The sequence below is a fragment of the Myotis yumanensis genome, unplaced genomic scaffold (genome assembly GCF_028538775.1).
Source record: "Myotis yumanensis isolate MYYU_CA2020_CCGP unplaced genomic scaffold, mMyoYum1.0.hap1 SCAF_5, whole genome shotgun sequence".
NCBI classification, from domain to species: Eukaryota; Metazoa; Chordata; class Mammalia; order Chiroptera; family Vespertilionidae; genus Myotis; species Myotis yumanensis.
This window is the reverse complement of record NW_027223756.1, coordinates 27603100-27619991: the sequence shown is the minus strand read 5'-3', so window position 1 is coordinate 27619991 and position 16892 is coordinate 27603100. Positions and strand designations below refer to the sequence as shown.

The 16892-nt window shown below is 43.7% G+C and overlaps 1 protein-coding gene and 1 pseudogene across 6 annotated transcripts in view; both read left to right on the top strand.

Annotated features, from left to right (window-relative positions):
- Positions 1-22: 22 nt before the first annotated feature.
- LOC139010107 (small ribosomal subunit protein uS2 pseudogene) lies at positions 23-10910 on the top strand (annotated as a pseudogene).
- RNF14 (ring finger protein 14) overlaps positions 7636-16892 on the top strand; it is a 21728-nt gene continuing 12471 nt past the window's right edge. The window contains exons 1-5 of one of the 6 annotated variants that reach the window (XM_070414720.1): positions 7636-8005; positions 8814-8901; positions 11447-11619; positions 13056-13225; positions 14708-14859. In XM_070414720.1, the coding sequence (XP_070270821.1) occupies positions 13072-13225; positions 14708-14859 (306 nt within the window). In that variant the 5' untranslated portion in view covers positions 7636-8005; positions 8814-8901; positions 11447-11619; positions 13056-13071. Of the gene's footprint in view, positions 8006-8813; positions 8902-10618; positions 10838-11446; positions 11620-13055; positions 13226-14707; positions 14860-16892 lie in introns of those variants that run through there. The other 5 variants (XM_070414719.1, XM_070414723.1, XM_070414721.1 and 2 more) reach the window with 5 other exon arrangements.

Genomic DNA, 16892 nt, shown 5'->3' with positions numbered 1-16892 from the left:
CGTTGGTCCAGTAGAGCCAACGATGGGCAAGAGCCGGGCCAAGAGGGACTTGACCCAGTAGAGCAGGATGTAGGGATCTAACTTCCAAACAGTTGCTATGCTGGGGAAACAGAGAAGCAGCTTTTTCCTATGGAAACCCCACCTACAGGAAAAGGGAGGGCTGTGTGTTTCAATGCCAATTAGAGAAAGAGAGCGCGCTTCCTGTGAAGCCCAGTGGCTTGCTGCTGAGGAGGATGCGGCAGGGACTCCGGAGACCAGGCGGATGGGAAGGTGTTGTCCCTGCAGCGAGGTGACTGCTGAGGGAAACGGAGCCCCTGCCTGTCGCCAGGGCCTGAGGCCCCTCCTGGGCAACATCATGATCCCTGTCTCTTCCCTTCCTTGTCTCTTTGTGTCCGGCGTCTCCCTATTATCCCTTTCCCATTCTGATCTATTCCCTACACTCATCTATCTTTAATCTTGACTCTGTCCTGATCACCTGTTTTTGTCGCATGAGAAACAACTGTGATTATGAGAGTGGCCATTAGAGTCAAACTGCCTGGGTTCAAATTCTGACTCTGCAGCTTACCAGCTGGGTCATGTGGAACAAGTCACTGGGCCTGTCTGGGTTTCCACTCCCTTTTAAGAGTGTGAATGGGAATAAGAATAGTAGCCCTGCAGCAGGAAACTGTGAGGATGAAATGAAATAATGCATGCAGGGCCTACGCTTGGCCCGAAGCACAGGTAATGACGTTATTGTTAGTGGAGGGTGTTATGATCGGCACAGCTCCCCCCACCTGTGGCTGACTCTGGCACTGGCCTTGGGGCAGTCCCTGCCCACAGGGACCCATGGGAGTGCTCCTGGCCTTGGCTCCTGAAGTACCAGGATCTCCTCGGCCTGACCATGTGGCCTCCTACCCGCTTCCCTTCCTGCTTCCCAGCCTAGAAGCCCATTGTTCTCTGCATCTGGTCCAGTCTGAGCCCCTGTCTGGGGAATCCCCCAGCTTTCAGCTCCTGTGTCTTGGAGGTTTTAGACTTTTCCCTCTCCCATACCTTCCTCCCTTTCCCCCTCCCTCCAATTCTCTCCCCACTGCTGTTTATGGCAGAGTCCCCTGAATGATAACTTCCTTGCTACCCCCTCAGGACTAAGGTGTGCCCTCCCTCGCATTCCCCTCCTCGCAGAGGCAAGACTCAGGAAGGAAGGGAGTGGGCAGTTTGTTTGGGTGGCCTTTGAGGCGACTTGCTGCTTCTCAGTTTGCTGTTTCCAGCTCTCTCCCATGCTTACACCCTACCTTGAGGTTGAGTCCAGAGGCTTATAAAGCATTTGAAGTAGTGGGGCTTAAGGGCCAGCTTTCCCTAGATGCGTGTTTGCAGCTGAGTCCTTGAGACCAGAGATGCAACACAAGTGACTCCAATCAGGGCCTTTGGCCTGGAGGCCTGTGGTCCTTAGGGCAGGGGTGGCTAAGGGACCGCCCTAGGTTAAGCCCCATCTCCGCTCCCTCCCTTTCCTTCTGTGTTACTTTCCCACACCCTCTCCTTCACCCCATATCCACTTCTGGAGATTTCCCAACCATCTTACCAAAGCCTGTCAGCCAGAGCAAGGGGCCTTTCCTACGGCATGGCTCTGGAGACATACAGAACACTCCCTCGCTTGGAGACATTCACAAGTCACATAACCTCTCTGGGCCTCAGTTTCCTTCTCTGTAGAGTGTGGCCATGACCCATCTCATGAGTTTGTGGTAAGGATTTAATGAGATGATGCACATACGGCCTTGGCACCATGCCTGGTACAGAGAAAGCTCTCAATACAGGAGGCGGGTGTGTGTGTGTGTGTGTGTGTGTGTGTGTGTGTGTGTGTGTTTGTGTGTGTGTGTGTGTGTGTGTTTTACCAGGTTTTATGCCTCACATGCAAATGGGGAAGATGGTCTTGTGTTTCTCCCTTCCCTTGCTCCCTGAGTTTCAATGGCCGACATCGTCTCATGCCACCCTCACAGCCACGCCATTGGGTGAAGAACCTGAGTAGAGAGGGTTAGGTAAGTTGCCTGAGATCACACACATTTGCCCTGCAGAAAGCCCCTCCAGCTGCACTCTGGAAAACGGATTGGAAGGGAATAGAGAAGAGGGAGGGAGAAAGGCCTGTGGGGAGTGAAAAGCAGGGAAGCCCTGGTGCAGAAACTCTGGGGCTGAGAATGTTTCCAGAATGCCATCTGGTGGCCAAAGGCAGAGGAAAAGGCACAGAGGCAGAAAGGTGGGTGCCCGGTGTTCACAAATACCCACAGCTCCAGACCTGTGCTGCATACAACACACAAGACAACAACCATTAGTCTCAGTGAGAAACCTAATGTGACCCAATGCCTACAGGAGGAATGAATGAACTCACAGTTTTATGGGTGTTAACATTTATGTTCTTGACATTGTTATATATGTGCTCTGTGTGTGTGTATGTGTGCATGTCGCCTTAACTGAGACCATGGATGCCAAAAATGGACTCACTGGTCACAAGAAAGTTTGAATTTGGATTTCACAGGTAGTTTTATTGTTTTTGTTTGTTTTATTAACATTGGGGGCATGAAGCTAAGACAACCCTTTAAGAATCCAAAGCCAGCAAACAAGGCCCAGCCTTTTTAAAGGCAATTTCCTCTGGGAATGAGGTCCCCTTTAGTAATTTCCTCTCCCCCTTTCTGGCTACAAGGGTCAATTGATCATTGGCAGCCACATGGCAGGGGGTGAACGGAGCTGTCAGTGGAGTTGGTCAGGGCTAGTTGGCCTGGAGGCCTGTGGTCATTATCCTGAGTTTTGAAAATAGGTTTAAAACAACTGAGCACAGCCTCCCTCAAGCTGAATTTTGTTTAAAGGGGTAGAATTGGGGTTGGTACTTGGAGGCCTTGCTCACCACCAGACTTGAGGTTGTTCACACAAGTCCTTCGTCATGGAGAAGGGTAGTAGGGTGAAGCGGGAAGGGCAGGGGTCAGAGGATCTTTTTAAAACACCTGGAGTCCTAAGAAACCTTGAGGAGCCAGATCAGTAGAGTGGGACTCTGCCCGTTGGGGGATTCACAGGTCAGCTGGAAGGCTCAGCTCATGTCCCACACCACTAATATCCTGCTGGGCTGCCTGTCCACGCCGGGCTCCTTGTGAATCTGCCCAGCGGCTGCCATAATCACAACCACCGAGGCAGCTTTGATGACGCTGGGAGCTTCGTCCTCAGGCTCATTCTAGTTGGGAAGGTGACTGGACCTCGTAAGTCTGCCTCTTTTTCTTTTAACAAGATCTTGTTGAAGTTAGAGCAGTCTAGCCAGGAATCTTGACATGAGATTCAGGTAGATGTTCAGGGTCACCCGCTGGTGGCATGGCACTTTGTGGTCTTTGTAGGCACAGATGACAGATGTCCACTCTCACACAGTGGCACCTCTTTCTGGGTCCAGTGCAGAAAGAAGGATGCAATTTGCAGAGAGAAATTTTCTAAGAAATAGGACTTTTCAAGAGATAAAAAGGCTTTCTGTCCAGGTTAAGACACAAAGGGAGCCAGATATTAGAATCATTTGGAAAGTTTTTCAAAATACCAGGGATACAGCAAGAAAATGCATACTTTTCCCTTTCCCAGCCTGCCAAAGAGAATTTTATAATTGTCAGCTCCATTTTTCCCTCTTCAAAAAGGCTTCATCTTGCAGATGATTTGGGACAGGGTTGGGGAAGTTGGACCTTTTTGTTGGAAATAAAGGTCTAGTTGATCTACTTAACGAAAGGGAAAGTAGATGGAGAAGGGGAATGCTGAAGGAAATCATGGAGGAAGGTGCACTAGAGAACAACAAGGATTGAAGATGAGGACTTTCAAATGAATTGTTATAAATTAGGGGTCTCCTTTATGGTTTGCAATAAAAGATATATAATTTATTTTGTGCTTTAGTAACCACAACACAGCCCCCAAATTGGACCACATACATTCTGAGTTGATAAGTGTTACTCATATAGTATGTCTCTCTTCCCAACCTGCAGAGGGGAAGTGGGCTATTTCCAGCATGTAGATTTTCAGTCTGATATGCAGTAGGTCATTCCAACACACACCCATCTCCACCCCAACCTCATAGAGAACCACTGATTTAGAACTTCTTAGAAGCACCAGCAACTTTGTAAGGACCAAACTCTACAGCCAATAGGCCTTTCTTACTGAGCATCCCCCCTGGTCCCCATCACGCCCCTGGGCCTTTGTCACTGCTCAGCAGTAGCTCTGTGCACACCTACTTCTCCCTCCAGATTCTGTTTCTCTGATTCCTCCTTTGGGTTTCCTTGCTTCTGACTCCCAGGTGTGGGCATGGTCCCCAGATACCATCCTCATCCTCTTTTCAGCATAGGGTTATTAGCCCAGAAATGGGTTGCTAGATTTAACAAATAAAAATACATGGCGCCTAGTTAAAATTGGATCAGATAGTCCTGCCAGTGTGGCTCAGTGGTTGAGCATTGATCCACGAACCAGGAGGTCATGGTTCCATTCCCAGTCAGGGCATATGCCCAGGTTGCAGGATCAATGCCCAGTAGAGGGCATGCAGGAGGCAGCCAATCAATGATTCTATCATCATTGATGTTTCTTTTTTTTTTCTTTTTGCATTCTTTGATTTTATTTTTTAATTTAAAAAAAGTTTTCATTTTTCAATTACAGTTGACATTGAAGTTTCTATCTCTCTTCCCCTCTCCCTTCCTCTCTCTGAAGTCAATAGTAAACAAACAAACAAATAAATAAATTTAGATCAGATAAACTGAATTTTTTTAATATAAGTATTTTTATCTGGCAGCCCTATCTAGAAATAATAAGCTCTCAACACAGGGTTCTTTTCTGTTTTTCTGTGTGTGGCTTGCTTTTTGTTTTGTTTCAGAATTTTGGTTTGCTCAGTGAATTTGAACATCTATGAGTAAACACAAAGATCAAACATATTGACTGGGAGCATCATCTGTGCATGAATATTCAGAGGCTGACTGTTTTGATTGGCCTTGTTATGTTTTCAGCATTTCTGGTGATCCAGGATTGAACTGTTCTCAGACTGTAAGAACCACCCTGGAGGAAGCCTGGATCACACTCACTCATTAATTTATTCAGTCACCCAGGCTCTCATTTATTTGGTGGAATTCTTCATTTATAAGGTCATTTATATATATATATATATTTCTTTTGGCAAGGGAAGTAGCTGAAGTTGACCCACATTTTTCCTCCTCCAAACCATTGGTTTGTTTTTCTTTCTTCACAGAGAATCTAATCAACCTAATTCTCTCCTTGCTTCAGCAAGGTAAGTCTTGCAGGAAGGAAAATGAGTCTTCCCGTCGTTACATTAATTCTCATGGGGCTTCCCTTTATTAGTTTTTGACAGCCAGGAGTTGAGCCTGGAGCTCGGAGAGAAGCAACCGCACACTGATTTATGATGGCAGCTGCTGCTAAATCTCACCCCTCTTTCCTTCTTACAGAGCCGTGTTACCTTGGGGTTACAAAACTCTTTTCACTGTTATTCAGGGGAATAATAATAAAATGCCAGGTTGCAAGTATAAACATGATCATTCTGTGCCTATTACTGTAAATCAAATTTTACTTGCTTCAGAAGCACAGAAAACATTTTATACTGTCAGCCACCTCAAGCCTTTTTAGGCGTCTGTTTTTATATAACCCTGGGATGACCTGAGGTACTGTTTGAGCTGCACTGACCAGGAAGCTGGTCAGGAGGTGATCTGGCTATTTCTCTTTATAAACCTCACTGACCACTTTCCTTGAGCAAAGTATTAACTAGATGTAAGCATAGCCTCGGGGTTAATGATGTGGGCTCTAGACTCCAATTGCCCAGTTCAAAGCTTGGCTCTGTAATTTACCATCGGTGTGCCAGTGGCAAGTCACGTCATTTCTCTGTGATCAGTTTCCTTAGCTTTAAAATAGGGATGTTGATGATGGTAACTATGTTATAGGGCTGCTGTAAGGTTTAGCTTAGACAATGCGCAGCATTTAGAGCAGAACCTGGGACATGAGTAGCACTCTGATAGTTAGTCATTTATAATTGTTCTTTTAGTGTAGTAGCTTTTTTTTTTTTAAGAAAAACCAATTTTTCAGATTCTCATGTGATAATAGTAAAACTTTTAAGATCTAGAGGGTGAGCAAATACACAAGGACAGGAGACTAGCAGGAAGTCAGTGACACTTCTGTACTGGGGTGGGCTCACCACCCTCCATTCCTCTCCCAGAGTTGGGGCAGGGCTTTCCCTTCCACCCTGGTGCCCCTCTCCATGCCAAGGCTTGTTTCAGGGGTGCTTGTGAGTGATGGCCATTGAAGAGAGGCTGTCTCCCGTGGATGCCAACAATGGATGAGAACAAGTGCAGGCTTCGATGGAGGCCTGCTGACCCCAACATAGTACCTGCAGGTATCAGACATAGTCAGACTCACTCCTGCTTCTCTACCCAATGCCTTGGGTCTTGACCTCTGGCCAAGGTCACACACCCCATCCTCTCCTAGACTTCAGCTCCATCATCTCACATCTCTAAAGCCCAGTGCAAAATGAAAATGTAGAGCCTCTTTTTTGAAAATTATCAAGAATTTCAAGATGGCCATAGCAGATCATTAGACCAAGAGCAGGTCCCAGAAGCAAGAACCAGCATCTCAGCATCCCACTTAAATGTGCCCTGTAGCTAAATTATTGAGATACAATTCACATAAAATTCACCCTTTAAAAGTACACTATCTAGTGGTTTCTAGTATATTCACAAAGTTGTGCAAAAACTAAGTTCTGGAGAGCTGGTGTCTGTGGGCAGGCAGACACACACAGAGCAGTGATCATAGGCAATTTAACTCTATAGTGGGAGAGTCCCTCCTCATTGGCTGAATACTAAGGAATTAACAGTCTCTCCCCATACATCGCCTAGGTCTTACTGTCTCCAATTGGGTTATTTAAAAAAACGGACTGAGGCCTTTTCTAATCGTCTCCACCTCCTTTTGTCTAGGGGCCCTAGACTCTAGGCGGATCTTCCTGGGAAATGTGCTGTTGGTCTCGTGGGCACAGTTCTTGGTTCTCATGCCCTTTCCATTCCCCCTCTTCCCCCATCCTGTTTGCCCTGGAGAAATTCAGTAACCCGCTGGCCACAGGCTGTTTCTTTTCTAACAGTTGACTATGCTGCGGAATAATTCTACACAGAGGCCTGTCTCCTACAGTTATTATTGTTATAAAATGAACAGTGAATGAATACTTTAATCGTGGAGGTGCCAGAAAGATGGGCAGCATTTCTAAGAAGGTAGCTGGGATCAGAGGATGGCGAGGAGGCTTGCTTACCTCTCCCTGGAGGAGCAAGTCTAGGATTGTTACGGGAGTGTCTGCCTCACGTACACCGCCGCCTCGCGATCCCCTCTGGGATTGGTAGGAATCCTAATTCCCGGGCCCTATCCCAGAACCACTGAAAGGAGCCCGCTGGGCACGGGGTCTCAGATCTGCCCTTTATCAACTTCTTGGCACGCAGAATACTTCTGCCGGGCAGGAGTAGGAGTGACGGTGGTCCCGCCTGCAGCGCAGCCTTCCGCCTGCGGGGGGCGGCCGAGGGGCCTGGGCGGACGCTGCGGCTGCGCAGACTGGTCCTCACGCCGGGCCGCCCCAGCCGGATCCACCTGGCTCAGCTGACAGCTCCTAAGGCGGAAGAGGCGGTGCGCAGGTTGAGCCGGGCGTCTCCCGACCGGTCGGGCCAGAGGCTTGGAGGGGCCTCGGGCGAGGGCGGAGGGCGGAACCTTCGGGCCCGGCACGGTCGGCTCGCCGGAAGGAACGGTGGGGCCAGCGCTCGGTGCACGCGAGTCCGAGAAGGGCGGCCGGGCCGGGGCAGCTCAGTGGGCTTCAGCCCCCCACGGACACCGGACGGGGCGCCCCCAGTCCGGCCCGGCTGAGACCGCGCCCCGCCCCAGGGCGCTGAAAGACCGGAGGGGCCAGCCCCGGCTTCCGCGGGACCTCACGCGGCCGCACTGCGCCCTGTGTCCCGGCGCGGGGCAGCGAGCGCGGCTTGGGCCTGCTCCCCGGGTGTAGGTGAGTCGCACGGACTACGACTCTGCACGCGGGCTGGCGAGCGGTGGAGGCGCCGGCGGCGGCGTGCGGGTTCGGAGCCGGGCTGACCCCAGCTCCGGAGTCCCCGGGTGTGGCCCGGGAGAGGGAGGAGATTTTCCCGGGCCGCAGGGGACCGCGGAGGAGGGGCTGCCCTCCGCAGGGTAGCGGTTTCCAGTTTGCCAAAACTAATGTCAACCTGGGATTATCTCTTGTCTGATTGCGCCAGGATTTATTCTGGGTCCGGTGTTACCGGTGAAGAAACAGGGTGGGCTGAATCCAGATTTAGTTATGTATTAATGAGCTGTATGGCCTTGGGCCGGAAAAGGACCCAAAATGCCATTTTTTCTCATCTGTGTAATGGAAGTAGTGATAGCACTTGCTTCCTGGGTTGTGGGACTCTAGCAGGAGTTAATGCATTGAAAGGGTTTACGCACGGTAAGAGCTCACCAAGTATTAACTGTTCTTGCTGGTTTGGGTTATTGTTGTTTTTGAGTTATTGACATAACTCAAAATTGACATTCTTTTTTTAAATCGAATTTATTGGGGTTGACATACAGGTTTCAGGTGTCCAGCTCAATAAAACATCATCTGCACACTGCATCGTGGGCCCATCACCTCAAGCAAAGTTTTCGTCCCCTTTGCCGACCTCCGTGTTCTTGTTGTTACTGTGACACCAGCCCAACCTCCTGCTTCTAGTGGGACGTGGCAGAGCAGTTACTGAGCTGTATGATTCTGGCTCCCCATCTCAGCACACTGCATCTCACTCCAATGCACTTCTAATTTTTTCCAGTGTCTACTGCAAGGCACTACCAGATGCTGAGAAAAATACACACACGCAAAGGACTTGATTCTCACCCTTAAGGAACTTGAGCCGTCTGGTAGGTGAGAAAGTGCAAACTATTGTCATGCAAGGTGGGCTTCAGCCCCCCAGACAGTGTCATAGGAAAGTTACATTAAAAAAGTTTGCTGGATTTTTAGACAGGCATGACATCTAATTAGAAATTTCTACATAGAGTAGGGGCTTTGGAGGTGGGTCTGGAAGACTAAGTGGATAGAATCAGAGGGAAATGTAGGTCAGCGACCTGGATTAAAGGACTGGGACCCCCATGGCAGCTTCAGAAGCTGGGGTGTGGTGGGGTAGATCATGAGGAACGGTTGATGGGAAACTGCTTGGAGTAGATCTCAATCCTGGCAGCACATAAGATCACTGATATCTGATTTAATTGCTCAGGTGGCTCTATTGTGCAGACATTATGGAGAAAACTAACCTAAAACCAGAAACTATAAACTATAAATTCATCTCTCACCCCACTTATAAATATTAAGTAGGAAATAACAGCTTAATTATGTTAAGCTTAATTACTACATCTGGTAAAATCGTTTAAAATTAAATAAGGTCATTTGAAAGGACTTAATACAATACATCGTAGGTGCTCAATAAATGTAAATTGATTCTGAATTTCATTTATAGCTTATTTGAGAGTCATACATCTGAGAACCTGTTTTTAAAATTATGGTTTCATATCATACTTTTGCATAATTTTGGGGTGTTCATAGGATTCTCCATAACTCATCTATGGGCTACCCCTCCCTTTACCCTCACTCCCACTCCCAGCCCAGAAGCCTGGCTCTAAAGCATTTATTTTTTATTTATTTTATTTTTTAAATATATTTTTATTGATTTCAGAGAGGAAGGGAGAGAGAGAGAGAAACATCAATGATAAGAGAGAATCATTGACGGGCTGCCTCCTGCACGCCCCCAACTGGGGATCGAGCCCACAACCTGGGCATGTGCCCTGACCGGAATCGAATCCAGGACCCTTCAGTCTGCAGTCTGATGCTCTATCCACTGAGCCAAACCAGCTAGGGCTCTAAAGTATTTAGAATGAACTTAGTCTTTTCCTCACTACCCTGAGGGGGCCCATACAGCATTGCTCTTGATTCCCACGCAACTTAAAAGGAAACTTTCACACTGTCCAGAGCCCTTGGTTTCCTGCAAATAAAGGAGGAGGATGTCCTCAAATTCCTTGCAGCAGGAACCCACTGAGGTGGCACCAATCTTGACTTCCAAATGGAACAGTGCATCTACTAAAGGAAAAGTGATGACATTTGCATCATAAATCTGAAGAGAACCTGGGAGAAGCTTTTGCTGGCAGCTCATGCCATTGTCACCATTGAAAACCCCGCTGATGTCAGTGTCATATCATCCAGGAACACTGGCCAGTGAGCTCTGCTGAAGCTTGCGGCTGCCATTGGATCCACTCCTATTTCTGGGCACTTCACTCCTGGAACCTTCACTAACCACATCCAAGCAGCCTTTGGAGCCAAGACTTCTGATCCCAGGGCTGACCACCAGCCTCTCACAGAGGCGTCTTATGTTAGCCTGCCCACCATTGCTCTGTGTAACACAGACTGTCCTCTGTACTATGTGGACATTGCCACCCTTTGCAACAACCAGCGGGCTAGCTCAGTGGGTCTCATGGTGGATGCTGGCCTGGGAAGTTCTGCGCATGCATGGCACCACCTCCCGTGAACACCCGTGGGAGGTCATGCCTGATTTTTACTTCTACAGAGATCCTGAAGAGATTGAAAAGGAAGAGCAGGCTGCTGCTGAAAGGCTGTGACCCACGAGAAATTTCAGAGTGAATAGGCTGTTCCAGCTCCCGAGTTCACTGCTGCTCAACCTGAGGTCCCAGACTGGTCTGAAGGCGTGTAGGTGCCCTCTGCCTATTCAGCAGTTTCCTACTGAAGACGAGCGCTCAGCTTGCCACTGAAGGCTGGTCTGCAGCCACCACTGCTCAGGCCACTGAATGGGTAGGAACAACTACTGAATGGTCTTAAGCTGTTCTTCCACAAACTCTTAACAGAATGGAAATAAGGTTGACAGAAAATAAACAGTTTCTTAAAAAAAAGTTTGCCTGTGTGCATGTGTGTAAGTGCTTTTAAATATTCTACTGTCATGCTTCCATTACCTAATGTGGAGTGTCCCTTTGCAGGATTAATTCATTAGCAGTGAGAGGAAAAACTGGAGGGAGATAGGAAATGAAGGAACAGAAGCAGCAGCAGAAGAAAGGAGAAACAAAAACTAGATGTTTTTCAAGGGTTTTGTGATGTACTCTCCTCTCATGACCTTGACGGTCTTTCTCAGCTCCTCCCAGGTCTGAAATCAGTAAGATAAGACTTGTCTCATTTCCTTGGTGGTCCTTCTCAGCTCCTCCCAAGGCTGAAAATGTCAGATAAGACCTCTCTCTGCTGGATACACGCAAATGCCCCTTTAACCATGTGACTCAGGCTGTTCTGGGAGAGCAGTATTCAGCTGCAGATTAGGATTGACTGTGTGTTTGATTTAAGTGGCAATAATGGAAATTCAGAATTTAAATTTGGAGAGGGTGCTAACACCATCTTTTGTGTTTTTTTCTGTAGATGGCAGGATTTCTATAGTATATCTAGTATGAGTTCCACATCTTGGCCTCTTATCCAACTTCAGCAGTCTCATCTCCACCATCTGGAGAATAAATGGGATATTTGCATGAATTCCAGACTCTGAACAGAAATAGACTGCAGTGTTCATATTCTTTTCTTGTTATTATTAACAGGTACTAACCTCAAATGGAACATGTCATTGTCTTAGATAGGGATGCAGCATAAGCAGAACTATTTTCATATGTTGGAGCAATTATTTTTTGAAAGTGGCATTATTTTAAATGAATTTGTCTAAATTTTGTAGTGTCACCTTTTATAATCTGAAAAGCCATGTCCTAACTTAGTTTTATACATTTCAATAAAAAAATTTTTTGTTAAGAGGGAGAATATTTGCAAATGCAATTATAGTCCCAATATTTTAACTGACAGAATGGTAAATTTTTGTTGTTTTGATTAAACTATTTTCATAGATTCTCATTCATATTTTTTTACATTTAAATTATCTGAAATTTTGGTGCATATTTTAGTTGCTGTGATTAAAAAGCATTGATTCATACTTTAATAGTAGCATATTTGTGTTACCTAAAATAATGATAAATCTTAAACTTGATTTGACAAAATTTGGTATTTCCAAAATTTAATGTTACTTTGCTGCTTCCTTAGTTACCTAATTCTCTTATATAGTATCTGTGCCTATAACATTTCTAGAACAGGGTTTTCTAAACTGTGAGTAATTTTGTCCCTTCAGAATATTTGGCTATGTCCAAATATTTTTGTTTTGTTTTTTAAATATATTTTTATTGATTTCAGAGAGGAAGGGAGAGGGAGAGAGAGATAGAAACATCAATGATGAGAATCATTGATCAGCTGCCTCCTGCACGCCCCCTACTGGGGAGCTGCCCACAACTCGGGCATGTGCCATTGATTGGAATCAAACCCGGGACCCTTCAGTCCTCAGGCCAATGCTCTATCCACTCAGCCAAACCAGTTAGGGTGTCCAGATATTTTTGATTGTTACAACTCTTTAAAATTTTTTTATTGTTACAACTCTTGAGGGAAAGGCATGCTATTGGTATCTAGTTGGTTGAAGCCAGGGTTACTGTTACACATCCTATACAGAGGACAGCATCTCACAACATAGAATTATTTATTCCGACGTCAATAGTGCTGAGGTTGAGAAAACCTGCCGTAGAGATTCCTGTGGATTTAAAAAAATCATTTATTTTTTAAAAATATATCAAATATACTTTGACTTCTTTTGTGGGCAGGGCATGTTGCTAGGTTTAGTGGACAAGCCAAACTAATTTGGGATTTGTCCTTAAAAATTTTTTTTACATGATGCTTTTCCCCCTAAATTAGTTATATTAACTGATAAAGTCAGCAGTTAGAAGCACCACAGTCATTCTTTTTGGAAAAAAGGCTGTTACTATTGCAAAGCTACTAGAATATTAGACATGCCTGTCATTTTTTAGTTTAGCAGAATAGTGAGAATATTGATTAATCCTTTGCACTTCTTTATGAGGAATTTTTTTGTGTATGTGTGTTTGTGTGCTACTAGACTTTTCCAAACTCAGCCTTTCCTGTTCTTAACTGATGTAATTGTCTTTAGCTCCTCAGAAAATTAAATGTCGGCAGAAGACCGAGAAGCCCAGGAGGATGAATTGCTGGCCCTGGCGAGTATTTATGATGGAGATGAATTTAGAAAAGCAGAGTCTGTCCAAGGTGGAGAAACAAGGATCTATTTGGACTTGCCACAAAATTTCAAGATATTTGTGAGCGGTTAGTTAATAATGTTCTCTTAAACTGATTTTTCTAAATGAAGATTATTCTCAATTTCTTAGTGAAACTTAAATTATTTGTTTTTCAATTACAGTCTACATTTAGTATTATTCTATATTAGTTTCAGATGTATAGCAAAGTGGTTAGAATACCATGTACTTCAAGTACCCAGTTGGTCCCATATATAGTTATTGCTGTTGTTACCTATATTCCCTATGTTGTAATCTACATCTCTGTGACTCTTCTGTAACTATCAATTTATACTGCGTAATCCCTTCATCTTTTTCAACCAGCCCCCCTTCCTCTCTCCACTCTGACAACTGTCAATCTGTCGCTGTATCTATGAGTTTGAAACCTAAATTATTTATCACCTTGTGTGTTTAAGCATCAGTGATAAGTGGTATTATTACAGATTTAGTTCATGTTTCTGTTTTAAGTGAAAATTGAACTGGGAGGTAAACAGTTTTCAATTTGATTCCACCTTTTGACCATTGAATTTAGGGTATTATCCTGCATATTCCATGCATTCTAATCTTCTAACTAGCAGTTTATCAGCCATGACTCATGGGCTATTAAATAGAGATAATAAAAGAGGAAATTAAATAATGTATGCGAAAACACTTGGAAGCTTTAAAGTATCATGGTGGTGGTTAATACTATTTGTTTTCCAGAATTATTTAAGCCAGCGGTCACCAACCTTTCAGACCTCATGGACCACCAGTGGTCCGCAGACCACCAGTTGGCAACTGCTGCTCCAAAGGTTTCCTTAAACCAGTGGTCACCAACCATTGGACCTCACAGACCACCGGTTGGCGACCGCTGATTTAAACTACTATAAACATGTGACATGTGCTATTACTCTGTGACCATTTGCTTGAGAAAAACAAAAAATTGCTTTATTTGATACAAACATTTACAGGAGACTTTGATACACACTTTCTCAAATATTTCTATATAAAGACATTGAGAAAAGAAAGTGTGATAATGTAAAATGAAACTTTGATTGTGTTGTGTGCTGTATCTTGTCCTCAAGCCTGAGATCATTATGTTGGAACAAATTGTCCCAACTATGATTCATGGGTAGTTGATACATGCTGATCTAAGTAGGTCATGGCTCTTTGATAGGAATAAACATGCCTTTCTCTAGATTGTGTTTTTAATCATCTACTGTAAAATAGTAACAAAAGAAAACATTGTGTATTACTTGCTCTTTACTGTTAGGAATTGTACTCAAAAGTGAATACAAGAGTAAGTTGTGTATCATCATTATAAATTTCATGGTGCTTAGTAGATTTTTCAAGGGCTTACAAGATTTTTTTTTTTAAGGTGGCGGCTAAGAAGTTAAAATTAGGAAATAGAAAGTGCTTTGGGGGAGGGTTTTTATCCCCTCAACAAAAACATAAAGTCTTGAGCACTGCTCAACAGTAATGGACACTCAAGTATTGACCAACTGATCCTTTCTAATCTTTGTTTTTGGTTCAGGCAATTCAAATGAGTGTCTCCAGAATAGTGGCTTTGAATACACCATTTGCTTTCTGCCTCCACTTGTGCTGAACTTTGAACTGCCACCAGATTATCCATCCTCCTCCCCACCTTCATTCACACTTAGTGGCAAATGGCTGTCACCAACTCAGGTTAGACCCGAAACTTAATTTCTCTTATCCATTTTTAGAAACTTAAAAAATTATCTTTAATTGAAGACTACCTTGATCTTGACTTCAATGCATGGAGAACAGATGGCTTTGGATTTTGTAATTTTTCCCCCTTGCCTTCATGAATCCTAATGTTAATGGGTTGAAAATGTTTGGTGCTTTAGAAAGGAATGGCAGTATTAAAATTATTAATCATTATGAATTGCAATAGGAGTAATTTCTAATCAAGTATATTGTTTCTTTTCTTTTTTTGCTATTTTCCCATTTACTCTGTATTGTGATGAAACAATAAGTTTCTCCTCATTTTCCTAAGATGTTGGAATTACTCTTTTTTTCTTAGTTTCTTATCCATTCCTTAAAAGAAAGATTCAATTGTAATTAGGGGGACTAAAATTGATCTATTATAGTTAGAATAAGCACATTTCTTAAATAAACATAATAAGTGCTTTTATTTTTAAAGCTCTGAATAATAACAAATAATTGTTGACTGGTCTCTCACACCGATATGATTACACACAAATAGAAATGTATATGATTCCTGTAGATAGCTCATGAAGGCTGGAGACCTTATATTATGAACAGTAACTTCCTCTAGATTATATAACCTTTTCTAGTAACAACCTTAACTCGTGATTGAGTCATAAAGATGACTTGAAGCTAATATAGAGTGTTCTGATGTAGATAATGGATCAATAGCAGCTACTTTTCTAGAAGTCATGATGAAGATTGATAGATTGATGTATATTAAGACAAAAGCTGTCAGAGTTACTGACCTTAAGGAACAGCTTGTCAGTTTTGCCTTTTTGATCATGTATTTTTCATTCCCTCTCTTCTCCCTGCCCCAATAGTCTAATCTTTAGATAAGAGTGCTTTTATAAAATTGAGCTTTAAAAACAAAATTAAACTTAAAAAAAGGTAATACACATAGAATAAAAAGGAGTATTACCTTACATTCTAATAGCTGTGCCAGAGGCAATACATGCTAGACAGTGAATTATTTGCCCACTTCCCAATATTAAAGGCTATTTGACATTTAGATCACTGATAGTTGACTAAATTATTTAGATATTTATAGTCCCATTTCTCAAGAGAACTCCTGATACTTTATATCCATGCGTGTGTATGCATATGCGCACACACACACACACACACACACGTACCACACAAGGACAGATTAATAGGGTGTGTGGCTGTAGGTAGTTTCAGATTCAGTCAAATAGAATCTACTTAATGCTAGCTTTGGAAGGTGTAGGAGAGGAGAGTTGTTCATTATTTTATGTTATATAGCTAAAATTACAGTAGGATTTTCTATCAAATAAAAATTTTGTGTATATAATTGCCATTTAACTCATCTTCTATACTCCTTCTTGGTTCAGTTCTTGTTTGTTGCTGGGCCCTGATTCCTTGGCATTATGAATTTCACCTGCTGATAGTGAAGTTGACACATGGACCTGTCTTTCACTGAATTGGGGTTGGTAAATAGAAGGGAACTAGGCTTAGTTTTCTTATATTTTCCATTATTCCTCTCCCAATATATATACATGCACAGTCTCTCTTTTTCTCTTTTCCTCTTTCTAGCTCCCCTTTCTCACATTTATGTATATCCCTGATGCCTCTTTTGAGAAGGGGCTGGAGAAAAGAGGATGGAAGAGAATGGCTTCTTCATTGGATTTTGCTCAAACAGAACTCAAAGCTTCCCTTTTAGTGTTTACTCCATTTTACAGCTTTCAACAGATTTCTAAAGTGTGGTTGATCTTATAAGCATATTCATGAAATGTGGAAAATCACTAGTGGTTTAAGTTCATGCCTGTGTAGGGTTGAGTGAGCAGCAAGGAACAGAAAATGTAGTCCTTGTTCACTTGTTATTTAAATTTACAAAATTTATTTGCATCTGGAAGACTTATTTTTTTTGTTTGCCTAAAAAGAAAACCTGCTTGTAATTCCTGAGTTCTGCTTACAAATATTTCACATTTCTAATAGAGAGTCCTCTTATATTTGTCATTCAAATAAAACAG